This window comes from Diceros bicornis, chromosome 9 (assembly GCF_020826845.1).
Source record: "Diceros bicornis minor isolate mBicDic1 chromosome 9, mDicBic1.mat.cur, whole genome shotgun sequence".
In the NCBI taxonomy this organism is placed as follows: domain Eukaryota; kingdom Metazoa; phylum Chordata; class Mammalia; order Perissodactyla; family Rhinocerotidae; genus Diceros; species Diceros bicornis.
Genome location: NC_080748.1, coordinates 3,842,840 through 3,866,263, shown reverse-complemented (window position 1 = coordinate 3,866,263; position 23,424 = coordinate 3,842,840). Strand labels below are relative to the sequence as shown.

The 23,424-nt window shown below is 37.9% G+C and overlaps 1 protein-coding gene across 2 annotated transcripts in view; it reads right to left on the bottom strand.

The window, feature by feature from the left end:
* Positions 1-23,424, bottom strand: part of RNF17 (ring finger protein 17) — a 144,765-nt gene that overhangs the window by 25,159 nt on the left and 96,182 nt on the right. The window contains exons 23-26 of one of the 2 annotated variants that reach the window (XM_058547773.1): positions 21,421-21,523; positions 19,908-20,023; positions 17,958-18,247; positions 15,913-16,076 (exon numbers count right to left, since the gene is read on the bottom strand). In XM_058547773.1, the coding sequence (XP_058403756.1) occupies positions 15,913-16,076; positions 17,958-18,247; positions 19,908-20,023; positions 21,421-21,523 (673 nt within the window). The remainder of the gene's footprint in view (positions 1-15,912; positions 16,077-17,957; positions 18,248-19,907; positions 20,024-21,420; positions 21,524-23,424) is intronic. The other variant, XM_058547772.1, reaches the window with a different exon arrangement.

The window sequence follows — 23,424 nt, the reverse complement described above, 5'->3', positions numbered from 1 at the left end:
CTTCTTTCTGCTGACTTTGGGCTTTGTTCTTCTTCTTCTATTATTGTTATGTGTAGTTTAAGATTACTTACTTGATATTTTTCTTGTTTATTGAGATGGGCCTGTATTGCTATGAATTTCCCTCTTATAACTGGTTTTGCTGTATCCCACAGGAGTTGGTATCTTGCATTTTCATTTTCATTTGTCTCCAGGTACTTTGTAATTTCTTCATTGATCCAGTGGTTGGTCAGTAGCATGTTGTTTGTTCTCCACATATTTTTGACTTTCCCACCTTTTTTCTTGTAGTTGATTTCTAATTTCATAGCACTGTAGTTAGAAAAGATGCTTGATATGATTTCAATCTTCTTAAATTTATTGAGGCTTGCCTTGTTTCCCAACATACAGTCTATCTGAGAATGTTCCATGTGTACTTGTGAAGAACGTGCATTCTGCTGTTTTTGGATGGAATGCTGTCCATATATCTATTAAGTCCATCTGATCAAGTGTTTCATTTAAATCCACTATTTCCTTGTTGAATATCTGTCTGGATGATTTACCCATTGATGTAAATGTGGTGTGAGGTCCCCTACTATTATTGTGTTGCTGTAAATTTCTCCCTTTACGTCTGTTAATAGTTGCTTTACATACTTTGGTGCTCCTGTTAGGTGCCTATATATAAGTTTCATGTCCTCTTGGTGGAAAGTCCCTTTCATCATTATATACTGCCCCTCTTTGTCTCTCATTGTCTTTTTTATCTTGAAGCCTTTTTGTCTGATATAAGTATGGTAACATCTGCTTTCTTTTGTTTGCCATTTGCTTGGAGTATTGTCTTCCATCCTTTCACCCTGAGCCTATGTTTGCCTTTAGAGCTGAGATGTGTCTCCTGGGGGCAGCAAATTGTTGGGTCTTGTTTTCTAATCCATCCAGCACTCTGAGTCTTTTGATTGGAGAATTCAACCCACTTACATTTAGAGTGATTATTGATATATGAGGGCTTAATACTGCCATTTTCTCTCTTGTCTTCCAGTTGTTCTGTATTTTCATTGTTTCTCTTCCTTTGTATTTCTGACTGCCATTTCAGTTTAGTGGTTTTCTGTGGAGGTTTTCTCAGTTTTCTCTTTTTTAATGAATTGTAGCTCTGCTCTGATTTTTTGTTTAGTGGTTACCGTGAGGTTTGTATGAAAGATCTCGTAGATGAGACAGTCCATTTTCTGTTAACCTCTTATCTCTATTAGCATAAGCAGGTTCCATCCCTTTCCTCTTCCACTTCTGAGTTACTGTTGTCAGAAATTATTCCGTTTTGTGTTGTCAGTCTGTAACTAAGTTGAAGTATTGATAGTTACTTTTGATGCTTTCCTCCCCTTTATCTTTTAAGTTATAATTTGTTGCAATTTTAAGTTATAATTAAGTATTTTCTACCCTGTTCTGAAAGAGAGCTAAAGCTTTCTGATTTTGTCTGTCTATTCATCTCCTTGCTCAAAGCTTTGTGAACCTTTGACTTTTTGTTTCGGGTATGAGGGCTTCCTTCAACATTGCTTGTAAGGGAGGTCTAGTGGCAATGAACTCCTTCAGCTTTTGTTTGTCTGGGAAAGCTTTCATTTCTCCATCATATTTGAAGGATAATTTCCCTGGACAGAGTATTCTTAGTTGACAGTTTTTGTCCCTCAGTATTTTGAATATATCATTCCATTCTCTCACAGCCTGTAAGGTTTCTGCCAAGAAATTTGCTGAAAGCCTGATGGGGGTTCCTTTGTAGGTTATTTTCTTCTGCCTTGCTGCCCTCAATATTTTTTCTTTTTCATTTTTTTTTTGGTGAGGAAGACCACCTCTGAAATAACATCCATTGCCAATCCACCTTTTTGCTGAGGAAGATTGGCCCTGGGCTAGCATCCGTGCCCATCTTTCTCTACTTTACATGGGACATGGCCACAGCACGGCTTGACAAGCAGTGCGTTGGTCTGCGCCTGGGATCGAACCTGTGAACTCCGGGCCGCCGAAGCGGAGCACACAAACTTAATTGCTGCACCACTGGGCTGGCCCAATGTTTTTTCTTTATGGTTGACTTTTGCCAGTTTTACTATTACATGCCTTGGGGAAGGTCTTTTAGCACTGATGTAATTAGAAGTTCTATTGGCTTCATGTACTTTTAAGTCCAGTTCCTTCCCCAGATGTGGAAAGTTCTCAGCTACCATTTCTTTGAACAAGCTCTCTGCTCCTTTCTCCCCCTCTTCTCCATCTGGAATACCTATAATCCTTACATTGCTTTCCCTAATTGAGTTGGATATTTCTTGAAGAATTCCTTCATTTTTTAAAAATCTTAATTCTCTCTCCTGCTCCACCTGCAGCCTTTCTATATTTCCATCTCTAAATCACTCATTCTTTCCTCCATAACATCAGTTCTATTTTTTAAGGATTATCTTTTTTTTGTGTGTGTGAGGAAGATCAGCCCTGAGCTAACATCCATGCTAATCCTCCTCTCTCTTCCCCCCCACAAAGCCCCAGTAGATAGCTGTATGTCATAGTTGCACATCATTCTAGTTGTTGCCTGTGGGATGCGGCCTCAGCATGGCCGGAGAAGCGGTGCATCGGTGCGCGCCCGGGATCCGAACCTGGGCCACCAGTAGTGGAGCATGCGCACTTAACCACTAAGCCACGGAGCTGGCCCTAGATTATCTTTTATCTCATTAATTGTATTCTTCATATCCAGAATTTCTGCTTGGTGTTTTTTAATAGTTTCAATTTCTTTGGTGAAGTACTCCTTCTTCTCATAATTTTATTCCTGAGCTCACTGAACTGTCTTTCTCAGTTTTCTTGTAACTTGTTGAGTTTCTTTATGACAGCTATTTTGAATTCTCTGTCATTTAGACTGTAAATTTCTGTGACTTCAGGGTTGGTTTCTGGAGATTTGTCATTTTCCTTTTGCTCTGAATTTTTGCTCTGAATTTTGCATGAGGGGAGTGCTCATGGTGTGTGATGAACTAACCTTTTGCCAGCACATTTGTGGTAGCATCAGGTCACAGATTCCACCTGCTACTGCTGGGGGGGAGAAGGAGCTGTGTTTCTGACCCCACCCTGTCTGCTGCAAGTTGTGCGGGTATGGTGGGTGCTCCCCCCGGCCGGGAAAGCGTTCACGCATGGCTAAAAGCTGCCCTCACACTGAGGCGCATTCCCACTTGTGGGGCCACAGTGGTACTGTGGGTGCTCGTGCCAGCCAGGGAAGCATTCACGTGTATGCATGTACCTGCTCCCACCTCTTCTAACAGTCGCGCTGGCTGCTGTGCTGGTGGTCGGGGCTTCTTCTTGGGGTCTGACCCTGGGCCACTCATTGGGACCACAGCGGCAGGGTGGGCTCTCTCACTGGCTGGGAAACTGTTCACCTGTGGGCCCAGGGCCATGGTGGTGACTGCCGCCACTGGCCATTCCCACAGCCACACCGAGGTGCGTTCACACTTTCGGGGCTGCAGTGGTACTATGGGCACTCACATCAGCTGGGAAAGCATTCGGACACGCACACAGGACTGCCAGGAAGGGTAGGGGAGTGCTCACTTATCTCCACCACTTCCTGGGGACCCAGCCCATCCACCTTCAGATGTATAGCTGCGTGGGTCTCTCAGGCATCCTGTTGTGCTGTGTGCACATCCTCTATTGGTCAATGAATGTGCATTTAGTTGCAGTTCAAAGGGGAAGAGATAAAGGGAACAGCTCACTCCACCAGGTTGCTGACATCACTCTATGTCCATTTACTTTCAACCTATACGTGTCATATTAAAAATGGGTTTCTTCTAGACAACATATAGTTGGGTGTTGTTTTTTGATCCACTCTGACAATATCTGTCTTTTAATTGCTACATTTACACCATTGACCTTCAAAGTGCTTATTGATATAGTTGGATTAATATCTAACATATTTGTTTCTGTTTTCTATTTGTTGCTCTTGTTCATTGTTCTTATTTTTGCTTTCCACTGTTTTCTGCCTTTTGTGGTTTTAATTAAGCACTTTATATGATTTCATTTTCTCTTTTTAGCATATCAGTTATAGTTTTTTTAAAACTTTTTTTTGTGGTTTCCCTACAGGTTGCAATATACATTTACAACAAATCCAAGTCCACTTTCAAATAACACTATATGACTTCACAGGTAGTGTGAGTACCTTATAATAACAAAATAATCCTAATTCCTCTTTTCTATCCCTTGTATCATTGTCATTCATTTCACTTACATATAAGCATATATATAGGACATATACATAAGCGTATGTAATTGAGTACATTGTTATTATTACTTTGAATAAACTATTATGCTAGATTAATTAAGAATAAGAAAAATAAAAGTTTTATTTTATCTTCACTTATTCCTTCTTCAATGCTCTTCTTTAAACAGATCTGAGTTTCTGACTGATATTATTTTCTCTTTCTCTAAAGAATTTGTTTTAAGGCAGGTCTACTGGCAACAAATTCAGTTTTTGTTTGTGTGAGAAAGTCTTTCTCTCTCCTTCAGTTTTGAAGGGTAATTTCATGGGGTACAGATTTCTAGGCTGGTGGGTTTTCTCCCCTCAAGATTTTAAATATTTCCATCCACTCTCTTCCTGCTTGCTTGGTTTCTGAGGAGAAGCTGGATATAACTCTTATTTTTGTTCCTCTACAGGTGAAGTGCTTTTTTTCCTCTGGCTTCTTTCAGGATTTTTCCTTTGACTTTTTTCTCATTTGAAATATGCTTAGATGTGGTTTTTTTTTTTTTTTTTTTGCATTTATCCTATTTAGTGTTCTTAGAGCTCCTGGATCTGTGGTTTGGTGTCTAACATTAATTTGGGGAAATTCTTGTCATAATTAATTCAAATATTTCTTCATCTTTTCTCTCTTTCTTCTCCTTCTGGTATTCTCGTTATCCATATGTTATACCTTTTTAATTCGTCCCAGCGTCCTCGGGTATTTGGTTCTGTGTTTTTCAGTTTTTGTTCTCTTTACTTTTCAGTTTTAGAGGTTTATATTGATATATCCTCTAGTTCAGAGATTCTTCCCTCAGCTGTGTCCAGTCTATTAATAAGCCCATCAAAGGCATTCTTCATTTCTGTTAGTGTTTTTGATTCTTACATTTCTTTTCAGTTCTTTCTTAGTATTTCTATCTCTCTACTTACATTGCTCATCTGTTCTTGCACGCTGTCTACTTTATCCATTAGAGCCCTCAGCATATTAATCATAGTTGTTTTAAATTCCTGTTCTGATAATTCCAACATCCCTGCCATGTCTGGTTCTGATGCTTGCTCTGTCTTTCCAAATTGTGTTTTTTGCCTTTTAGTGTGCCTTGTAATTTTTTATTTTTCTAAAAATTTAATTTTTAAATTTAGATATAATTGACATAAAACATCATATTAGTTTTAGGTGTACAACATAATAATTTGATTTTTGTATATACCGCAAAATGATCACAACAATGAGTCTAGTTAATATCCATCACCTTACACAGTTACAATTATTTTCTTATGATAAAAACTTAGTATCTACTCTCTTAACAACTTTCAAATAGACAATACGGTAGTATTAACTATAGTCACTATGCTGTACATTACAACCCCAGGACTTATTTATTTTATAGCTGCAAGTTTGTACTTTTCAACCCCCTTCACCCATTTCAGCCACCCCAACCCCACTGCCTCTGGCAACAACCAATCTGTTCTCTGTATCCATGAGGCTCACTTTTTGTTGTTGTCATTGTTTTTTAGATTCCACATATAAGATCATACGGTATTTGTGTCTTTCTCTGTCTGACATTTCATTAGCATAATGCCCTCAAGGTCTATCCATGTTGTCACAAATGGCAAGATTTCATTCTTTTTTATGTCTGAATAATATTCCATTATACACACACACACGCATTTTCTTTATCCATTCATCCATTGATAGACACTTAAGTTGCTTCCATAGCTTGGCTACTGTAAATAATGCTGCAATGAACATGGGGGTGCATATATCTTCTCAAGTTAGTGTTTTCATTTTCTTCAGATAAATACCCAGAAGTGTAATTGCTAGATCATATAGTAGTTCTCGTCTTAATTTTCTGAAGAACCTCCATATTGTTTTCCACAGTGGCTGCACCAGTTTACATTCCCACTAATAGGGCATAAGGGTTCCCTTTTCTCCACATCCTCACCAACACTTGTTATTGTCTTTTTGATAACAGCCATTTTAACAGGTGTGAGGTGATAGCTCATTGTGGTTTTGATTTGCATTTCCCTGAAGATTAGTGATGTTGAGCACCTTTTCACCTGTGGCCATCTGTATGTCTTCTTTGGAAAAACGTCTGTCCATCTTTTAATTGGATTTTTTTTTTTTTTTGCTACTGAGTTGTATGGATTCTTTATATACTTTGGATATTAACCCCTTATCAGATATGTGATTTGCAAATAACTTCTCCCATTCAGTCAACTACCTTTTCATTTTGTTGATGGTTTCCTTTGCTGTGTAGAAGCTTTTTACTTTGATGTAGTTCCACTTGTTTATTTTTGCTTTTGTCGCCTTTGCTTATTGCCAAGACCTGTGTCAAGGAGCTTACCGCCTATGTTTTCTTCTAGGAGTCTATGGTTTCAGGTCTTATGTTCAAGTTTTTAATCAAGTTTGAGTTAATTTTTGTGTATGGTGTAAGATAGTGGTCCAGTTTCATTCTTTTTCATGTGGCTGTCCAGTTTTCCCAACACCATTTATTGAAGAGACTGTCCTATTTCCATTGTATATTCTTGGCTCCTTTCTCCTAAGTTAATTGACCATATATGCATGGGCTTATTTCTGGGCTCTCTATTCTGTTCCATTGATCTACGTTTCTGCTTTTTCACACCATTTTGACTGTAACTTTTTTCTTGATAGCCAGATGATGTACTGTGTAAAAGGAACTGCTATAAATAGGCCTTTAGTAATGTGGTAGTGAGATGTGGAGAGAGGGAAAGTGTTCTGCAGTCCTACGATTAGGTCTCAGTCTTTTAGTGAGCCTATGCCTCTGGACTGTGAACTTCACAAGTGTTTCTGTTTTTTGTTCTTCCCCCTTAGGTGGGAGAGGATGAATAGAGCGGGCAGGAGTTGGGTATCTCCTTTCTCCCATGTGAAAGGCCAGAGTTAACTGGAATTGGGTAGTTTCCTTTCTCACAGGTCAGTTAGGTTCTGATAATACAACCCCAGCTGCTTAGGCCCTGGTTAGAGTTTCTCCTGAGGGCAGGACTTGTTAAGAAAAACAGAATGCTCTGGCATGTTTCAAAATAGCTCCTTTACCTCTTCCCCTGCTGGAAGCATCTCTGATATTTACTGTGAGAACCAGGTAGAGCTCCTGGAGGTAAATCTCACAGAACTGTGGGAGGCGTTCCTATGACTGGGTCCCCGTGGGGTTTTTAACTCTCAGAGTTGTCCACACTGAGCCTTCAGCAATTCCTCAATTATAGTTCCAGTCACGAAGTCTCTGCTCCCATAAGCTGTGACTCCCTATATTCACCTTACTCTCTAATCTTTGCGGCAGTGGTTTGCCCTGTGTACTACCTCTCTTACGGATCCAAGAAGAGTTGTTGACTTTTTCAGTCTGTTCAGCTTTTTTACTTGTTAGGATGGGGTGGTGACTTCTAAGCTCCTTACATGTGGAACCAGAAACAAGAAGTCCTAAACAACTTCTAAATCATAGTAAGAATAAGGAATGTCAACAAGATGGGCCGGCCCCGTGGCTTAGCGGTTAAGTGCGCGCTCCGCTACTGGTGGCCCGGGTTCGGATCCCGGGCGCACACTGACGCACCGCTTCTCCGGCTGTGCTGAGGCCGTGTCCCCCATACAGCAACCAGAAGGATGTGCAACTATGACATACAACTGTCTACTGGGGCTTTGGGGGAAAAAAAAAGGAGGAGGATTCGCAATAGATGTTAGCTCAGAGCCAATCTTCCTCAGCAAAAAGAGGAGGATGAGCATGGATGTTAGCTCAGGGCTGATCTTCCTCACAAAAAAAAAAAAAAAGGAATGTCAACAAGTATTTTTTGGCCCCAACTTATGAAATTAAGATATCACTGTTGGAGTGACGTCAGCATCATGGCGGAGTGAGCTTTCCCGTGAACTCTTCCCCCGACAAGATACAACAAAAGCAACAGCCACAGACCAACAACGAATCCCAGACAGTGAAAACCTAGAGCGGAGGGATCCACACTGCCGCACATCTGAGAGCGGAACGTGCTGGGCCCCCGGAGGAAGTGGGGAGAGGTAAGGAGAACTCTGCTACCTCCCCATCAGATCAGCGATCCCGGTCCACGTGGCTCCCAGAGAGGGGGGAGGGGCGGCCCTCGGCGGGGAAACCGTGGCTCTTCAGACTCTCTCAGCCAGTGGGAAACTCCCACACAGAGGACTCAGAGGAGCCACAGGGCTACCATCAACATCTGAGCACCCCAGAGAGCGGATAAAGAGGGGCAAACGAGAAGCCTCCCACGTCAGGGACCCAGAGGGCAAAAGAGAGAGCTCCCCCCTCCCCGCAACCCGGAGTCTGCAGCTCGACCAGACCAGACCTAGCGATCCGAGGCAGACCTGATCAAACGACTGGACCCATGGATCACAGCGGGAAAAAAAAAAACAAAACTGCGGATCGCAGCAGAAAAACCGGGGCAGAGCGCAGGGGGCTTAGACTACACAGCCCTTTACCACCAGACAGTGGCGGCAGGTGGAAATTGCAACCAGAGACTTCCAGGATGAGGAAAAACAAAACCAACACAGGAACCACAATGCAAAAATATGCGAAATCACCAGGCCAGAAACAAAATTACAAGCACCCAGAAATCAACCCCGAAGACACAGAAATCCATAAACTAAATGACAGAGATTTCAAAATAGCTATCATAAAAACACTCAACGAAATACGAGACAACACAGACAAACAATTCAATGAGATTAGGAGTTTCTTCACAAAAGAGATTGAAATCATAAAGAAAAACCTATCAGTGCTGATGGAGATGAAGAACACAATGGAGGAGATAAAGGAGAATCTGGAATCTTTAAAGAACAGAGCTGACAATATGGAGGAAAGAATTAGTACTTTAGAGGATAGGAATACAGATATACTCCAGATGGAAGAAGAGAGAGAACTAAGACTAAAAAGAAATGAAGAAAGACTCCGAGAAATATCTGACTCTATTAGAAAATGTAACATAAGAATTATAGGTATTTCTGAGGGAGAGGAGAGGGAAAGAGGAACAGAGAGCCTATTCAAGGAAATAATAGCTGAAAATTTCCCAAATCTGGGGAAGGAGCAGGAAATACCAGTAAGCGAAGGGAACAGGACACCTATATATATTAACAGACAAAGGCCTTCACCACGACACCTAGTGGTAAGGCTAGCCAGGGTCAACGACAAAGAAACAATATTAAGGGCAGCTAGACAAAAACAAAAAATAACGTACAAAGGAACTCCCATCAGGCTCTCAGCGGATTTCTCAACAGAAACTTTTCAGGCTAGAAGAGACTGGAATGATATATTCAAAATACTAAAAGACAAAAACTTTCAGCCAAGAATACTCTATCCAGCAAAAATATCCTTCAAATATGATGGAGAAATAGTAACTCTCCCAGATAAACAAAAGCTAAGGGAGTTCATGGCCACGAGACCCCCACTACAAGAAATACTCAAGAAGGCCCTCAGGCCTGAAAAAAAGACGAGAAAGGGAACACAAAGCTTGGAGGAAGGAGAAAAGTAGGTAGACAAAATCAGAGAAATAGTAGATCTTTACCGGAATAGGTTAGCAACCACTTAAATACTAAACTCAAAGATCAAAGGAAGAAATTCACCAAAAATAAATTTAACCTCATCACTGTAAACACACAGCCACAACACAAGATAGAATAAGGTATAACAAGAGCAACTTAGAAGGGGAAGAGGAAAGTGACTGAATTGACTTAGTATAAGGAACCAGGAGGCTATCAGATAATGGACTATCTCATACACAAGATTTTTTGCCCAAACCTCAAGGTAACCACTAAACAAATAATCAAAGCAAAACCACATATGATAAACAAAGAGAAAACTAGAAGAATCATAAGACAGAACAACCAAACTGAATTGGCTGTCCAAAACAAATGGGACAAGAAACAAAGGAAATGCAAAAGAACCAGAAAATAAGTGACAAAACAGCAACATTAAGCCCTCATATATCAATAATTACCCTAAATGTAAATGGATTGAACTCTCCAATCAAAAGATACAGAGTGGCAGGATGGATTAAAAAGCAAGACCCAACAATATGCTGCCTTCAGGAAACACATCTTAGCACTAAAAACAAGCACAGGCTCAGAGTGAAAGGATGGAAGACAATACTCCAAGCTAATGGCAAACAAAAGAAAGCAGGTGATGCCATACTCATATCAGACAAAGTAGACTTCAAGATAAAACAGGTTAAGAAAGACAAAGAAGGGAAATATATAATGATAAAAGGGACACTCCACCAAGAAGACATATCACTTATAAATATATATGCACCCAACATAGGAGCACCAATGTACATAAAGCAACTATTAACAAACCTAAAAGGAGACATCAACAACAAGACAATAATAGTAGGGGATCTTAACACCCCACTTACAGCAATGGATAGATCATCCAGACAAAAAGTTAATAAAGAAATAGTAGACTTAAATGAAAAACTGGACGAGATGGACCTAGTAGACATATACAGAGCACTCCATCCAAAAACAGCTGACTACACATTCTTCTCAAGCGCGCATGGAACATTCTCTAGGATAGACCATATGTTGGGAAACAAAGCAAGCCTCAATAAATTTAAGAAGATTGAAATCATAACAAGCATCTTTTCAGACCATAATGCTATGAAACTGGAAATGAACCAGGAAAAAAAAACTGGGAAAGTGACAAAAATGTGGAGATTAAACAACATGCTACTGAACAACCAATGGATCATTGATGAAATTAAAGGAGAAATCAAAAACTATCTGGAAACAAACGAAAATGATAACATGCCATATCAAACCATATGGGATGCAGCAAAAGCGGTCCTGAGAGGGAAACTCATAGCGATACAAGCCCACCTTAACAAACAAGAAAAAGCCCTAATAGGCAACCTTAAATTACACCTAACAGAACTAGAAAAAGAAGAACAAACAAAGCCCAAAGCCAGCAGAAGGAGAGAAATAATAAAAATCAGAGCAGAAATAAATGATATTGAGCCCAAAAAAACAGTAGAAAGGATTAATGAAACAAAGAGTTGGTTCTTCGAGAAGATAAACAAAATAGACAAACCCTTAGCCAGGCTTACCAAGAAAAAAAGAGAAAAGGCTCAAGTAAATAAAATTAGAAATGAAAGAGGAGAAATTACAACGGATACCATGGAAATACAGAGGATTATAAGAGAATACTATGAGAAATTATATGCCAACAAATTGGACAATCTAGAAGAAATGGATAAATTCTTAGACTTATACAACCTCCCAAAATTGAACCAAGAAGAAATGGAGAATCTGAATAGACCAATCACAAGTAAAGAGATTGAAATAGTAATCAAAAACCTCCCAAAAAATAAAAGTCCAGGACCAGATGGCTTCTCCAGTGAATTTTATCAAACATTCAAAGAAGATTTAATACCCATCCTCCTCAAACTATTCCAAAAAATAGAGAAAGATGGAACACTTACTAAATCATTCTATGAGGCCAACATCACCCTGATACCAAAACCAGACAAAGACAATACAAAGAAAGAAAATTGCAGGCCAATATCGCTGATGAACATTGATGCAAAAATCCTCAACAAAATATTGGCAAACCGAATACAACAATATATTAAAAAGATCATACACCACGATCAAGTGGGATTTATACCAGAGACGCAGGGATGGTTCAACATCCGCAAATCAATCAACGTGATACATCACATCAACAAAACAAAGAATAAAAACCACATGATCGTCTCAATAGACGCAGAGAAGGCATTTGACAAGATACAACATCCATTTATGATAAAAACTCTCAATAAAATGGGAATAGAAGGAAAGTACCTCAACATAATAAAGGCCATATATGACAAACCCACAGCTAACATCATACTCAATGGGGAAAGACTGAAAGCCATTCCTCTGAGAACAGGAACGAGGCAGGGCTGCCCACTCTCACCACTCCTGTTCAACATAGTACTGGAGGTTTTGGCCAGAGCAATTAGGCAAGAAAAAGGAATAAAAGGAATCCAAATAGGTAATGAAGAAGTGAAACTCTCACTATTTGCAGATGACATGATTGTATATATAGAAAACCCTAAAGAATCTGTTGCAAAACTATTAGAAACAATCAACAACTACAGCAAAGTTGCAGGGTACAAAATCAATCTACAAAAATCAGTTGCATTTCTATATGCTAATAATGAACTAACAGAAAGAGAGCTCAAAAAGATAATACCATTTACAATTGCATCAAAAAGAATAAAATACCTAGGAATAAATCTTACCAAGGAGGTGAAGGACCTACACAATGAGAACTACAAGACATTATTGAGGGAAATCCATGATGACATAAAGAAATGGAAAGATATCCCATGCACGTGGATTGGAAGAATAAACATAGTTAAAATGTCTATATTACCTAAAGCAATCTACAGATTCAATGCAATCCCAATCAGAATCCCAACGACATTCTTCACAGAAATAGAAAAAAGAATACTAAAATTTATATGGGGCAACAAAAGACCCCGAATAACTAAAGAAATCCTAAAGAAAAAGAACAAAGCAGGAGGCATCACAATTCCTGACTTCAAAACATACTACAAAGCAATAGTAATCAAAACAGCATGGTACTGGTACAAAAACAGACACACAGATCAATGGAACAGAATTGAAAGCCCAGAAATAAAACCACACATATACGGACAGCTAATTTTCAACAAAGGTGCTAAGAACATGCAATGGAGAAAGGAAAGTCTCTTCAATAAATGGTGTTGGGAAAACTGGACAGCCACTTGCAAAAGAATGAAAGTGGACCATGTGCTATCGCCATTCACAAAAATTAACTCAAAATGGATCAAAGACCTGAAGGTGAGACCTGAAACTATAAAACTCATAGAAGAAAATATAGGCAACACACTATTTGACATTGGTTTTAAAGGAATCTTTTCGGATGACATGCCTACCCAGACTAGGGAAACTAAAGAAAAAATAAACAAGTGGGACTTTATCAGATTAAAGAGCTTTTATAAGACAAATGAAACCAGAATCAAGATGAACAAACAACCAACCAGCTGGGAGAGAATATTTGCAAAACATACATCTGACAAGGGGTTGATCTCCATAATATATAAAGAACTCACACAATTGAACAACAAAAAAACAAACAACCCGATCAAAAAATGGGCAGAGGAAATGAACAGACACTTCTCCAAGGAAGATATACAGATGGCCAACAGGCACATGAAAAGATGCTCAACATCACTAATCATCAGGGAAATGCAAATCAAAACAACACTAAGATACCACCTCACGCCCGTTAGAATGGCTATAATCACCAAGACAAAAAACAACAAATGTTGGAGAGGATGTGGAGAAACAGGAACCCTCATACGCAGCTGGTGGGAATGCAAATTGGTGCAGGCTCTATGGAAAACGGTATGGAGATTCCTCAAAGAATTAAAAATAGAGATGCCCTATGATCCAGCCATTCCACTACTGGGAATCTATCCAATGCACCTGAAATCAACAATCCAAAGAGGCTTATGCACCCCTATGTTCATTGCAGCATTATTCACCATAGCCAAGAAGTGGAAGCAACCTAAGTGTCCCTCGACTGACAACTGGATTAAGAAAATGTGGTATATATATACAATGGAATACTACTCAGCCATAAAAAAAGACAAAATCGTCCCATTTGCAACAACATGGATGGGCCTGGAGCGTATTATGTTAAGCGAAATAAGCCAGAAAGAGAAAGACAAACACTGTATGATCTCACTCATATGTGGAATATAAACCAACACATGGACAGAGAAAACTGTACTGTGGTTACCAGGGGCAGTGGGGGTGGGGGGTGGGCACAAGGGGTGAAGGGAGTCATATATGTGGTGATGGACAAACAAAAATGTACAACCCAAAATTTCACAATGTTAGAAACCATTAAAACATCAATTAAAAAAAAAAAAGATATCACTGTTTAATTGGGTTGGCTTGGCAATCAGCATTTTTAAAAAATAAAACAGAATTGAATAAAAAATATGAGTACACTAAAGATCGCTAGGGTGAGTATGGTTTCACGTAATGTTTATTTCTTTTTTTTTTAATTTTTTGTTTATTGTAGTAACATTGGTTTATAACATTGTATAAATTTCAGGTGTACATCATTATACTTCTATTTCTGCATAGACTACATCATGTTCACCATCGAAATACTAATTACAACCCATCATCACACACATTGCTGAATTATCCCTTTTGCCCTCCTCCCTCCCCCCTTTCCCCTCTGGTAACTACCAATCCAATCTCTCTCTCTATGTGTTTGTTTATTGTTGTCATTATCTACTACTTAATGAAGGAAATCATACGGTATTTGACCTTCTCCCTCTGACTTATTTCACTTTGCATAATACCCTCAATGTCCACCCATGTTGTCACAAATGGCTGGATTTCATCATATTTCTTAATGTGGATCATAGGATAAACTTGGAAAGATATCAGGCTAAGGAATGAAAGTAAGTAATTTACACTTGAAATGTAAAATGACCATAGGAAAAAATAAAAAGTGAATAATAAATATCAAAATAATATTAAAATACTTTTAAATAAATTTTAAAAACAGAGATCTTAGCATGAGAAAAAATAAAGTTCACCACCATCTTATATATTTGGATTCCATATATGTAAAGTTCATGAATTATAACTTAATGAAAATTGAATTTTAGTTTACTTTTGTACTAAAAAAGAAAAATCGTTATCTGAACAACTCAAATGTATGTGAAAATAGACTCATTTGCAAATAAACACATGAATCTGTTAAGTATCCATATGCTTAAACATTCACCCAAAATTTGAAACCATTTTACTTCTATTAAAACCATTTAAAGCTTCTAGTCCAGCAGAAATGGCACGAGAGATCAGAAATTTAGGAATCAAATGCTTGGATATGAATTCCAGCATCACCACCCACTGACAGTGTGACCTTGGGCACATCACTGAACCTAAATTTTAATTTTCTTATTAGTAAAATGGGAATAATAGCCTATATCTATGACAGTTGGAAACAAATTATAAACTATGAATGCACATATGTGAAAAAAACTTAAAAACCTCAAGTGCTATGTAATTGTCAGGTATCGTCATCAAATAGATAATAAACCTGTGCAAGCAGAAACAGACTGTCTCCTTCATTTTCCCTCCTGTCCTAACACTAAAATTTTCAAGTGCTGAATGTCTCATGATTTCATTGTTTTACTTAAATTGTAAATGAATGTATCCATAGTATTTTTATATACACATTTTTTCAAATCATGCAGCTCTTTCTGAAGATTTTGCATGAAACTCAAGTACTGTGATAGTATTCTGGAAAGGTAAATTAGCCCTTATCCTAAAAGGATAAATTAGCTGGGCCATAAACAAATTTGCTAATTTGTAAACAAATTTCCAGTATGTAATATACTGGAAAACAAGTTGTTTTACTTAACACCATGTATATAACAGGGCTGCCAATCACAAAAAAGGAGTACCATTAAAGTACCAGTGGCCAAATCCCTATCTGGACATATTTTTTGGTTATTCAGCTTAATAAATACATTTGAAAATAAAAAGAAAAATTCTTATTTCAAACAAACATGTAATGCATCTGACTGGTCTTCCTACAGGACTGAACTCTTAAAAGATGTTTTAATCAAACTTTCATGTATTTAGATTCAAAGCACCACTTAATGTCACAGCATTTAGCCTTAAAATAGTCACAAAATATCAGACTCACCCTGATGGTGCCGCCAATGACTTCCATTACCTTGCCTCGATACCACAGAGTATCTGATCCTCTTACTGCACAGGCTTCTCCTTTTTTCCAGAAATAAGGCTCCAAAAGACCAAGGCATTTTAAATTCTTCTGAATTTCATTCATCATTTTTATTAGTTCAAATTCTGAAAAAATTATTAAACATAAAAAACATTTAGGAAAAATTCCCTACCGTTTTCAAATGAAGTTATCACCAACCTTTAATAATCTCATCACTTGGATATTATAAGGAATTAAAAATCAGTCCCCACATAACAGAGCTTTAATAAAAATCTAATTCAGGGGCCGGCCCAGTGGTGTAGTGGTTAAGTTCGCGCACTCCGCTTCAGAGGCCCAGGTTTGCAGGTTCGGATCCTGGGCACAGACCTACACCATTCATCAAGCCACACTGTGGCGGTAAGCAGTATACAGAATAAAGATGTGCACAGATGTTAGCTTAGGGCCACTCTTCCTCAAGGAAAAAGAGGAAGATTGGCAACAGGTGTTAGCTCAGGGCCAATCTTCCTCACCAAAAAAATCTAATTCAGTCAGCAGCTTCTATATGTTTCAAAACATACTAGTGACTAACAGCATGTAAGTAATTATTCTGATCTCTGGTTATAAACGCAAGCATTACATTGGGAGTGCAAGAATCATTAAAAGCTCTAACACATACCACATAGCCTAATATAAAAGAACTACCGCTTTAAGATAATGTCATTTTGACAGCACACCTAAGTAAAATAGAACACAAGTTATGTTACTTGATGCTTAATACAGCAGAATGCTGAGGATTCATAAAATCAAAATCCTAATGTTGCTACTTACTGCTAATTGGCTCATTATTTCCACAATAAACATATATCCTCATAATTGATACCACAGAAGGCATGCTCTCAAGTCAGCCACCATACCAGTTCTACCACTTTAGTTGTGTGATCTTGGGTAGTTTCTTTACCCCCATAAGCTTCAGTTTGTTCTTCTGTAAGCTGGGCATAATAGCACCCACCTGCATTATCAGCATTGCGGGGATTAAATGTAAAGCATCTAGCACATTGCCTGGCGTGTCACAGTCCACCGGTTTTAGCTATGACTATTTATACAAGTCAAGGAAAGCTTCTGGATTAAGTACATTATTGCTAAAGATCTCAAACATTGTTCACTTCTTCTAGAATAGCCAACTACACAGATTTACTGTTTTCCAAATTAAGAAATAGTATTTAGGAGATCAACAAATGAGACAAAAATTTCAACAAATTGATAGCCACCATACCCTTATCTATAGGTGAACTTACTAGGAAGCTAACAGAGCTTAAGTCCTGTGAGTACTAGACTTGCTGTGAGTATTGTGGACACACTCAGGTTGTAGAGAGGATGCACTTGTACATAAGCCTAAAGAGACCTCAAGAAGGACCTGAATATTGTCAAAGGGCCCTAACTCTCCAGCTGTTTGTTGTGATTTCTCTTCTCATTTTTTTTTTTTTACTTATTTATTTTTCCCCCAAAGCCCCAGTAGATAGTTGTACGTCATAGCTGCACATCCTTCTAGTTGTTGTATGTGGGACGCGGCCTCAGCATGGCTGGAGAAGTGGTGTGTCGGTGCGCGCCCGGGATCCCAACCCGGGCCGCCAATAGCGGAGCGCGTGCACTTAACCACTAAGCCATGGGGCCGGCCCCTCTTTTCTCATTCTAAACCAACATAAACTTTTGCATTCTTTTTTCTTAAAGAGCCTCCAAACCTGTGCACATGCCAGGTCTTACAAACCTGGCACTGCACCCATGCGAATCTTAGGCCCAATGTCTATCTCTTCCCAATGTCTCCACAAATGGCTTTTATGCGCTAGAGATTGTGAAAAGCACTTTGTGCCTATTATTCATTTAACCCCCACAACAACCCAGTGAAAATGAGGGTCAGAGAGGTTAACTACTTGCCCAAGGTATTTCAATCCATGTCTATCTTACTAGAGAACTGGAGTTGCTGGGCATTACTTTTACTGACTACTCGTATATAACGTAAAAGATCTTACCTGATAATTTAGGTATTACAAATATAGTTCCATCATCACCAATGCAGCTGACTACTGCCTCAAATACTTTCATGTTAGGAACAGCTGGTGGCTTGTAGTATCCCGTGGTTCTTGGTTCTAGAATTTTCTCCTTAAATTCAGATACCTTGTGTTCCCTGATAATATCAGCAGCTTTTCTGTCAGAGTCAAAGTTAATTTTAACACACTTAGTATCCACTGAATCTTCTCGTTTCAGGGAGATTTCCAGAGACTTCTCAAATAATGAATGGCTGTTATCTAATGTATTAATTCTGTAATATTCAAAAAAGCATTTATATATAAACATGAGCAAATAAAAAAAATTCTGGGGAAAACAATAGAAAAAGAATCCTTCAAATATACTTGAAATTTAGAGAAAATATTTGCTCTAATCTAGGATATACTAGTCTAATTTGTTACATGGAAATGAGTATAACTTAAGTTAAAATGAAAATTATTTTAAATTTTGAATGAGCTTGATGAGAAAAAAGCAATATAATTTTACTTAAATGCTTTATATTACTATCTCATATTTACATACTACTCTCTCTTAAAATCTTATAATCAGTATATTCCAAGTATTACACAATTAACTAGATGTTAATAGGAAATACAACACCTTCAAGTTGATTCTAACTCAGTCCACAGATAAAACATAAAACTGTGGCAAGTTATCAACATTAATAAAATAATACAAAGATAATATGAATCCCTAAAAAATATGGTACTATTCAGTTGTTGTGTTAGTGGTAATATGTACTATATCCACTCAATTTTTCAATTTTTTTAAGTTCCTGTTATTCCTTTCCAGTTAAAAAAAAAAAGTATGCCTACAAAAAAAAATCTTGTAAGGAAATATTAACATTGCTTATTTTAGCAGAATTACAGCAGATTTTTGTTCCTTCTACTTTCTTGTATTTTCTTTTAAAAGGAAATAAGTATTGATAAAATAGCTACATACTTCCTCAACTAATACTGCTCCCTCACCATCCCCAGCCTTGAGACAGCTGGCAGTTTTAGTGCCGTAAAAGCAGTAAAGAACATCACAATTAGTGGCAGATATTGTCAGTAACATTAACTTGCCTAGCATTTTTCACTTTAACATTTATCAAGGAATTACCTTAGCTTAAAGTCAGTGAACCTAAAAAGAGACACATGTAGGACTAAAGATGCAGAGCCTACCCATATGCCAATGCCCAGGCAATTAAGTCAGCATCTACTATACCTAGCTAACTACCTCATGTCCCATTTTATTTTTGATTTGTCATTCTCCTTCCATTTCATCAGGACTGGGGTCCTGGTCAAAATAAGGTAAGATACTATAAAAGTAAGATAAAAACAGAGATCTGGCCATCTATGTTACAAAATGGCTACTTGGAACATGTGCTTGCAATTCCAACATACCTCTACCTCTAGAAAAAAAGAGATAAAAAGAGGAAGCTAGGGCTATAAAGGTACTTAAACCCCAAACTTAGTACCTAAAAGGATCTTTAATTGTAAATACTGTTCAATTACTTTTTTTGCTACCTATTTCTGTTTCACATAAACACATTTTGGTATACATCTACCAGAATTTCCAAGATAAAGCTTAAACATCTCAGTCTAAGCAAATGAGGCCAAAGGGCTCAGATCTAGTACCCACTATATAATTCTCTTTTCCTTTGGTTTAGAGTGTAAATGCCAAAGCACAGGGCAAAGTACAAAAGCAAAAATGTCAGTAGGGGTTTAAATATATAAGAGCTGATGGGACTGAATAAAGAAATTAGTAATCTTGAGTGACTTTATTTCTGAGCTGGCTCTCAGGGTTGGTTTATAAATCATTTTTAAGTAAACAAGATGCAATTCAGGTTTGAAAGCACACAGATATGAAGATTTACACAGGCAAATAAGAAGACTCCATCACAAACTGATGTTAAAAAAACAAGTCTATACCTCCTTTCTCTCAAAGCCAAACCCTTTTTAATCAAATATTTAGAAACATCAACACGCTCTCCTTTTTCATCTCTGCAGAAAATTTTCACAGGTAATGGCCATGTTGTGCTGTTTTCCTGCAGTGATTTAAGAGCAAATATGAGACTCAAAAATGAAATCTTTTTATAAACAATATACTTTTCACAGGCATTTCCTCCACATTTCTCCAAGCCAGAAAAAAAAATTTCTCAACAAAGTAAAGTTATTTGCATATCTGAACATATCAGAGAGAAAACAGCATGGCAGAGTCAGTGGGGACAGATGGTTGTTTTGTGAAACGTATCAGGAAGACCTCACTGGGAAGACGAAACTAACCAAAGCCGGGGGTAGCAGACTGAAAACTACTTTTTATCCCAGAATGGGGGAGGGAGGGAACACATCATCAGTTACAAGTTTCTCTATTATCCTAAACTCTTTGCAAATTATAAAATCAAAATATATTTTTCCAGGTGTATCTTTTTTTCTGCAAAAAGCAAAAGAAAGAACTAGAAAACATATCTTTTGCTTCATGTGGAATTACAAAAAGAAAGTACACATAGAAAGAAGTAACATGAAAAATTACTTATGTAAGAAAATTCCAATCATTAATAAAATGTAACAAATTAGAAAAAAGGAGGCAAAGAATATTTTAAATGTTCTGAAAAAATATATCCTACACATATCCTCTTCTCAAATCCATACTCATACATACACACCTTTTATGACACACAGTTAATACGATTTCCAGCTTGTAAAGAACATTAAAAGGCTTCAGAAATGTACTCTGGCATACATACTCTTTTTGTTTCTGTTTTTTTTTTGGTGACGAAGATTAGCCCTGAGCTAATATCCATGCCAATTTTCCTTCTTTTGTATGTGGGTTGCCACCTCAGCATGGCTGACGAGTGGTGTAGGTCTGCACCTGGGGTCCGAACCCTTGACCCTAGGCCGCTGAAGTGGAGCACACCGAACTTAACCACTATGCCATGGGGCTGACCCCCAAACATTCTGTGGTGTTTTCTTTGGTGAGGAAGATTGGCCCTGAGCTAACATCTGTTTCCAATCTTCTTCCTTTTGCTGAGGAAGACTGGCTCGGAGCTAACATCTTGCCCATCTTCCTCCACTTTGTATGTGGGATGCCATTACAGCATGGCTTGATGAGCAGTGTGTCAGTCCGCGCCCAGGATTCGAACCCAGGAACCCCGGGCCGCCAAAACGGAGTGCTCAAACTTAACCACTATGCCACTAGGCTGGCCTCTACATTCTGTTTTTCAACATGGAAATTATCAACTCAAGAATATTACTTCAGAAATGTTTTGGTTTATTCATACAATCATTTATGGTACATCTATTACCAAACAGGCATTATAACTTAAAATAAGGCCAGGAAAAGTTGCAAGAGAAAAAAATCTAGATAGTTTGCTGTTACTTTCTCAACAAGAAAATAAATAAGAATTAAAGAAAACATCAGTGAATAGCTATTGTAACTGTTTACCCCATTACACACCTGCAAGATTATAGTCGCTACAGCTCCAGTTAGGTACAATGAAAGACAGTCACAAGCTGTCGCTGTCCACTTGTTACTCCCACCAGTTGGTCTAAAACAAAAAATAATGACAACTTGTTTTATAAAAAATAGTATAGAATACAGAAACATAAAAACTACCATATACATACATATTTAAACCAACTTCATATGTAGTGAGAAATCAATCTGAACATGGCTTTGTGTTATTTTCACAATTTCCTTCCCTGTTTTCATAGCCTTTTGTTCCATCTGTTCTACCTATGGCCCATATTACATGCCAACTTATTTATGTATATCTGTTGTGCAGCTACATTGAGAACCCTCAAAAAGTATATGGTTTAACTATTTTTTTTTTAGTTATTGTATACATTTCATATATGCTAACTCGACTATAAACTGAGAGCGGGGATAATGTATTTTAAGTGTTACGTGTACATGTGTATATATGTGTTGTATTATGTGTTATGTCCACCATCATATCCCTTCTACCTAGGATAGTGCCTGGCATGCAGAAGGCACTCCAAATGGAGTAGAATGGAAATTAAAAAAAAGAACAGCCCCTTTGCAATGATGATTCCACTGCTCAAACATTCCTGGAAGTTTTTTTCTAGAATTTAAATCCAATATGAATTGTCACTCATGAATATTAGCCTCAATAATTTACAGATTTACTTTTTAATATTCATGGTAAAAAGTGCTCAATAAATATTTATTGACACGTCAATGAAAAGCAGAGTATCCAACTTCATCATTTATTTTAGTTTGCAGAGTTGCAAGTGAGTGACTTTAAATGTTTTTAACCACCAAATCCACCCCAAGGAATGAAAAACTGGTACCCTGAAGAGATTACAATAACACGATGTAGGCTCTGAGGGCTCCCTAGACTGGAGTCTCTAGATCTGGAGTTGCATTGGTGCTGACCCACCAACACAGTAAATAACCGATCTGGCCAATCTTTTCATGTTAAATGGTTCATATGACTGAACTAATGAAATCAACTGTGTGTGTAGTTTGATCAAATAGTATGGCATATTTACTAAATCCTATTTACTAAGCCCAAACAGTGTCCTTATGAGCTAAGAAGCTTAAATTATCAGTGACTCCACGAATTAGTTATGGTTTTTTATTTATTATGATGGTATACAGATAAAAAATCAGTTAACATTAAGGTTTTCCTAAGATTTATTGCGAGGGCCAGCCCGGTGCTACAAGTGGTTAAGTGCGTGTGCTCCGCTGGAGCAGCCCAGGGTTCGCCAGTTTGGATCCCAGGTGCGCACTGATGCACTGCTTGTTGAGCCATGCTGTGGCAGCGTCCCATATAAAGTAGAGGAAGATGGGCACGGATGTTAGCTCAGGGCCAGTCTTCCTCAGCAAAAAAGAGGAGAATGGGCATCAGATGTTAGCTCAGGGCTGATCTTCCTCACACACACAAAAAATTTATTGTGGATATACATTTTATAAATATTAAAAGTATTTACAACATTAAAAAAAAAATCTATGGTCTGTATCCATAAAACTCGCAGCTGGGAAAGATGAAAAAGGTCTGGAGATGGATTGTGGTGAAGGTTGCACAACAATATACTTAATGCCACTGAACTGTCCACTTAAAAACGGTCAATTTATGTTATGTATATTTTACCACAATGAAAAAGAAATCTATGGAAAAAGATTTCTCAGAAGAGTAGTAAAATGTAGTGGTTAGAGCTCCAGTTCTGGATTCAGACTTTGTTTATAACCCTAGCTCAACATAGTGAGTAGATGCATTACTCTGGATAATAAAATACTTAACCCCTTGAAGACTCACTTTCCTTATCTGTAAATAATACCTTATCTATAGCTTAAAGGTTTGTTGTGAGGATTAAGCAAAATAACGCCTGTAAGGCAATTAATATAGGGTTCAGAAGTGCTTAAGGTTAGCTATTGTTATTAGACTCTTGAAATGATGGTATTCCACTACAGTTCATAAGATAC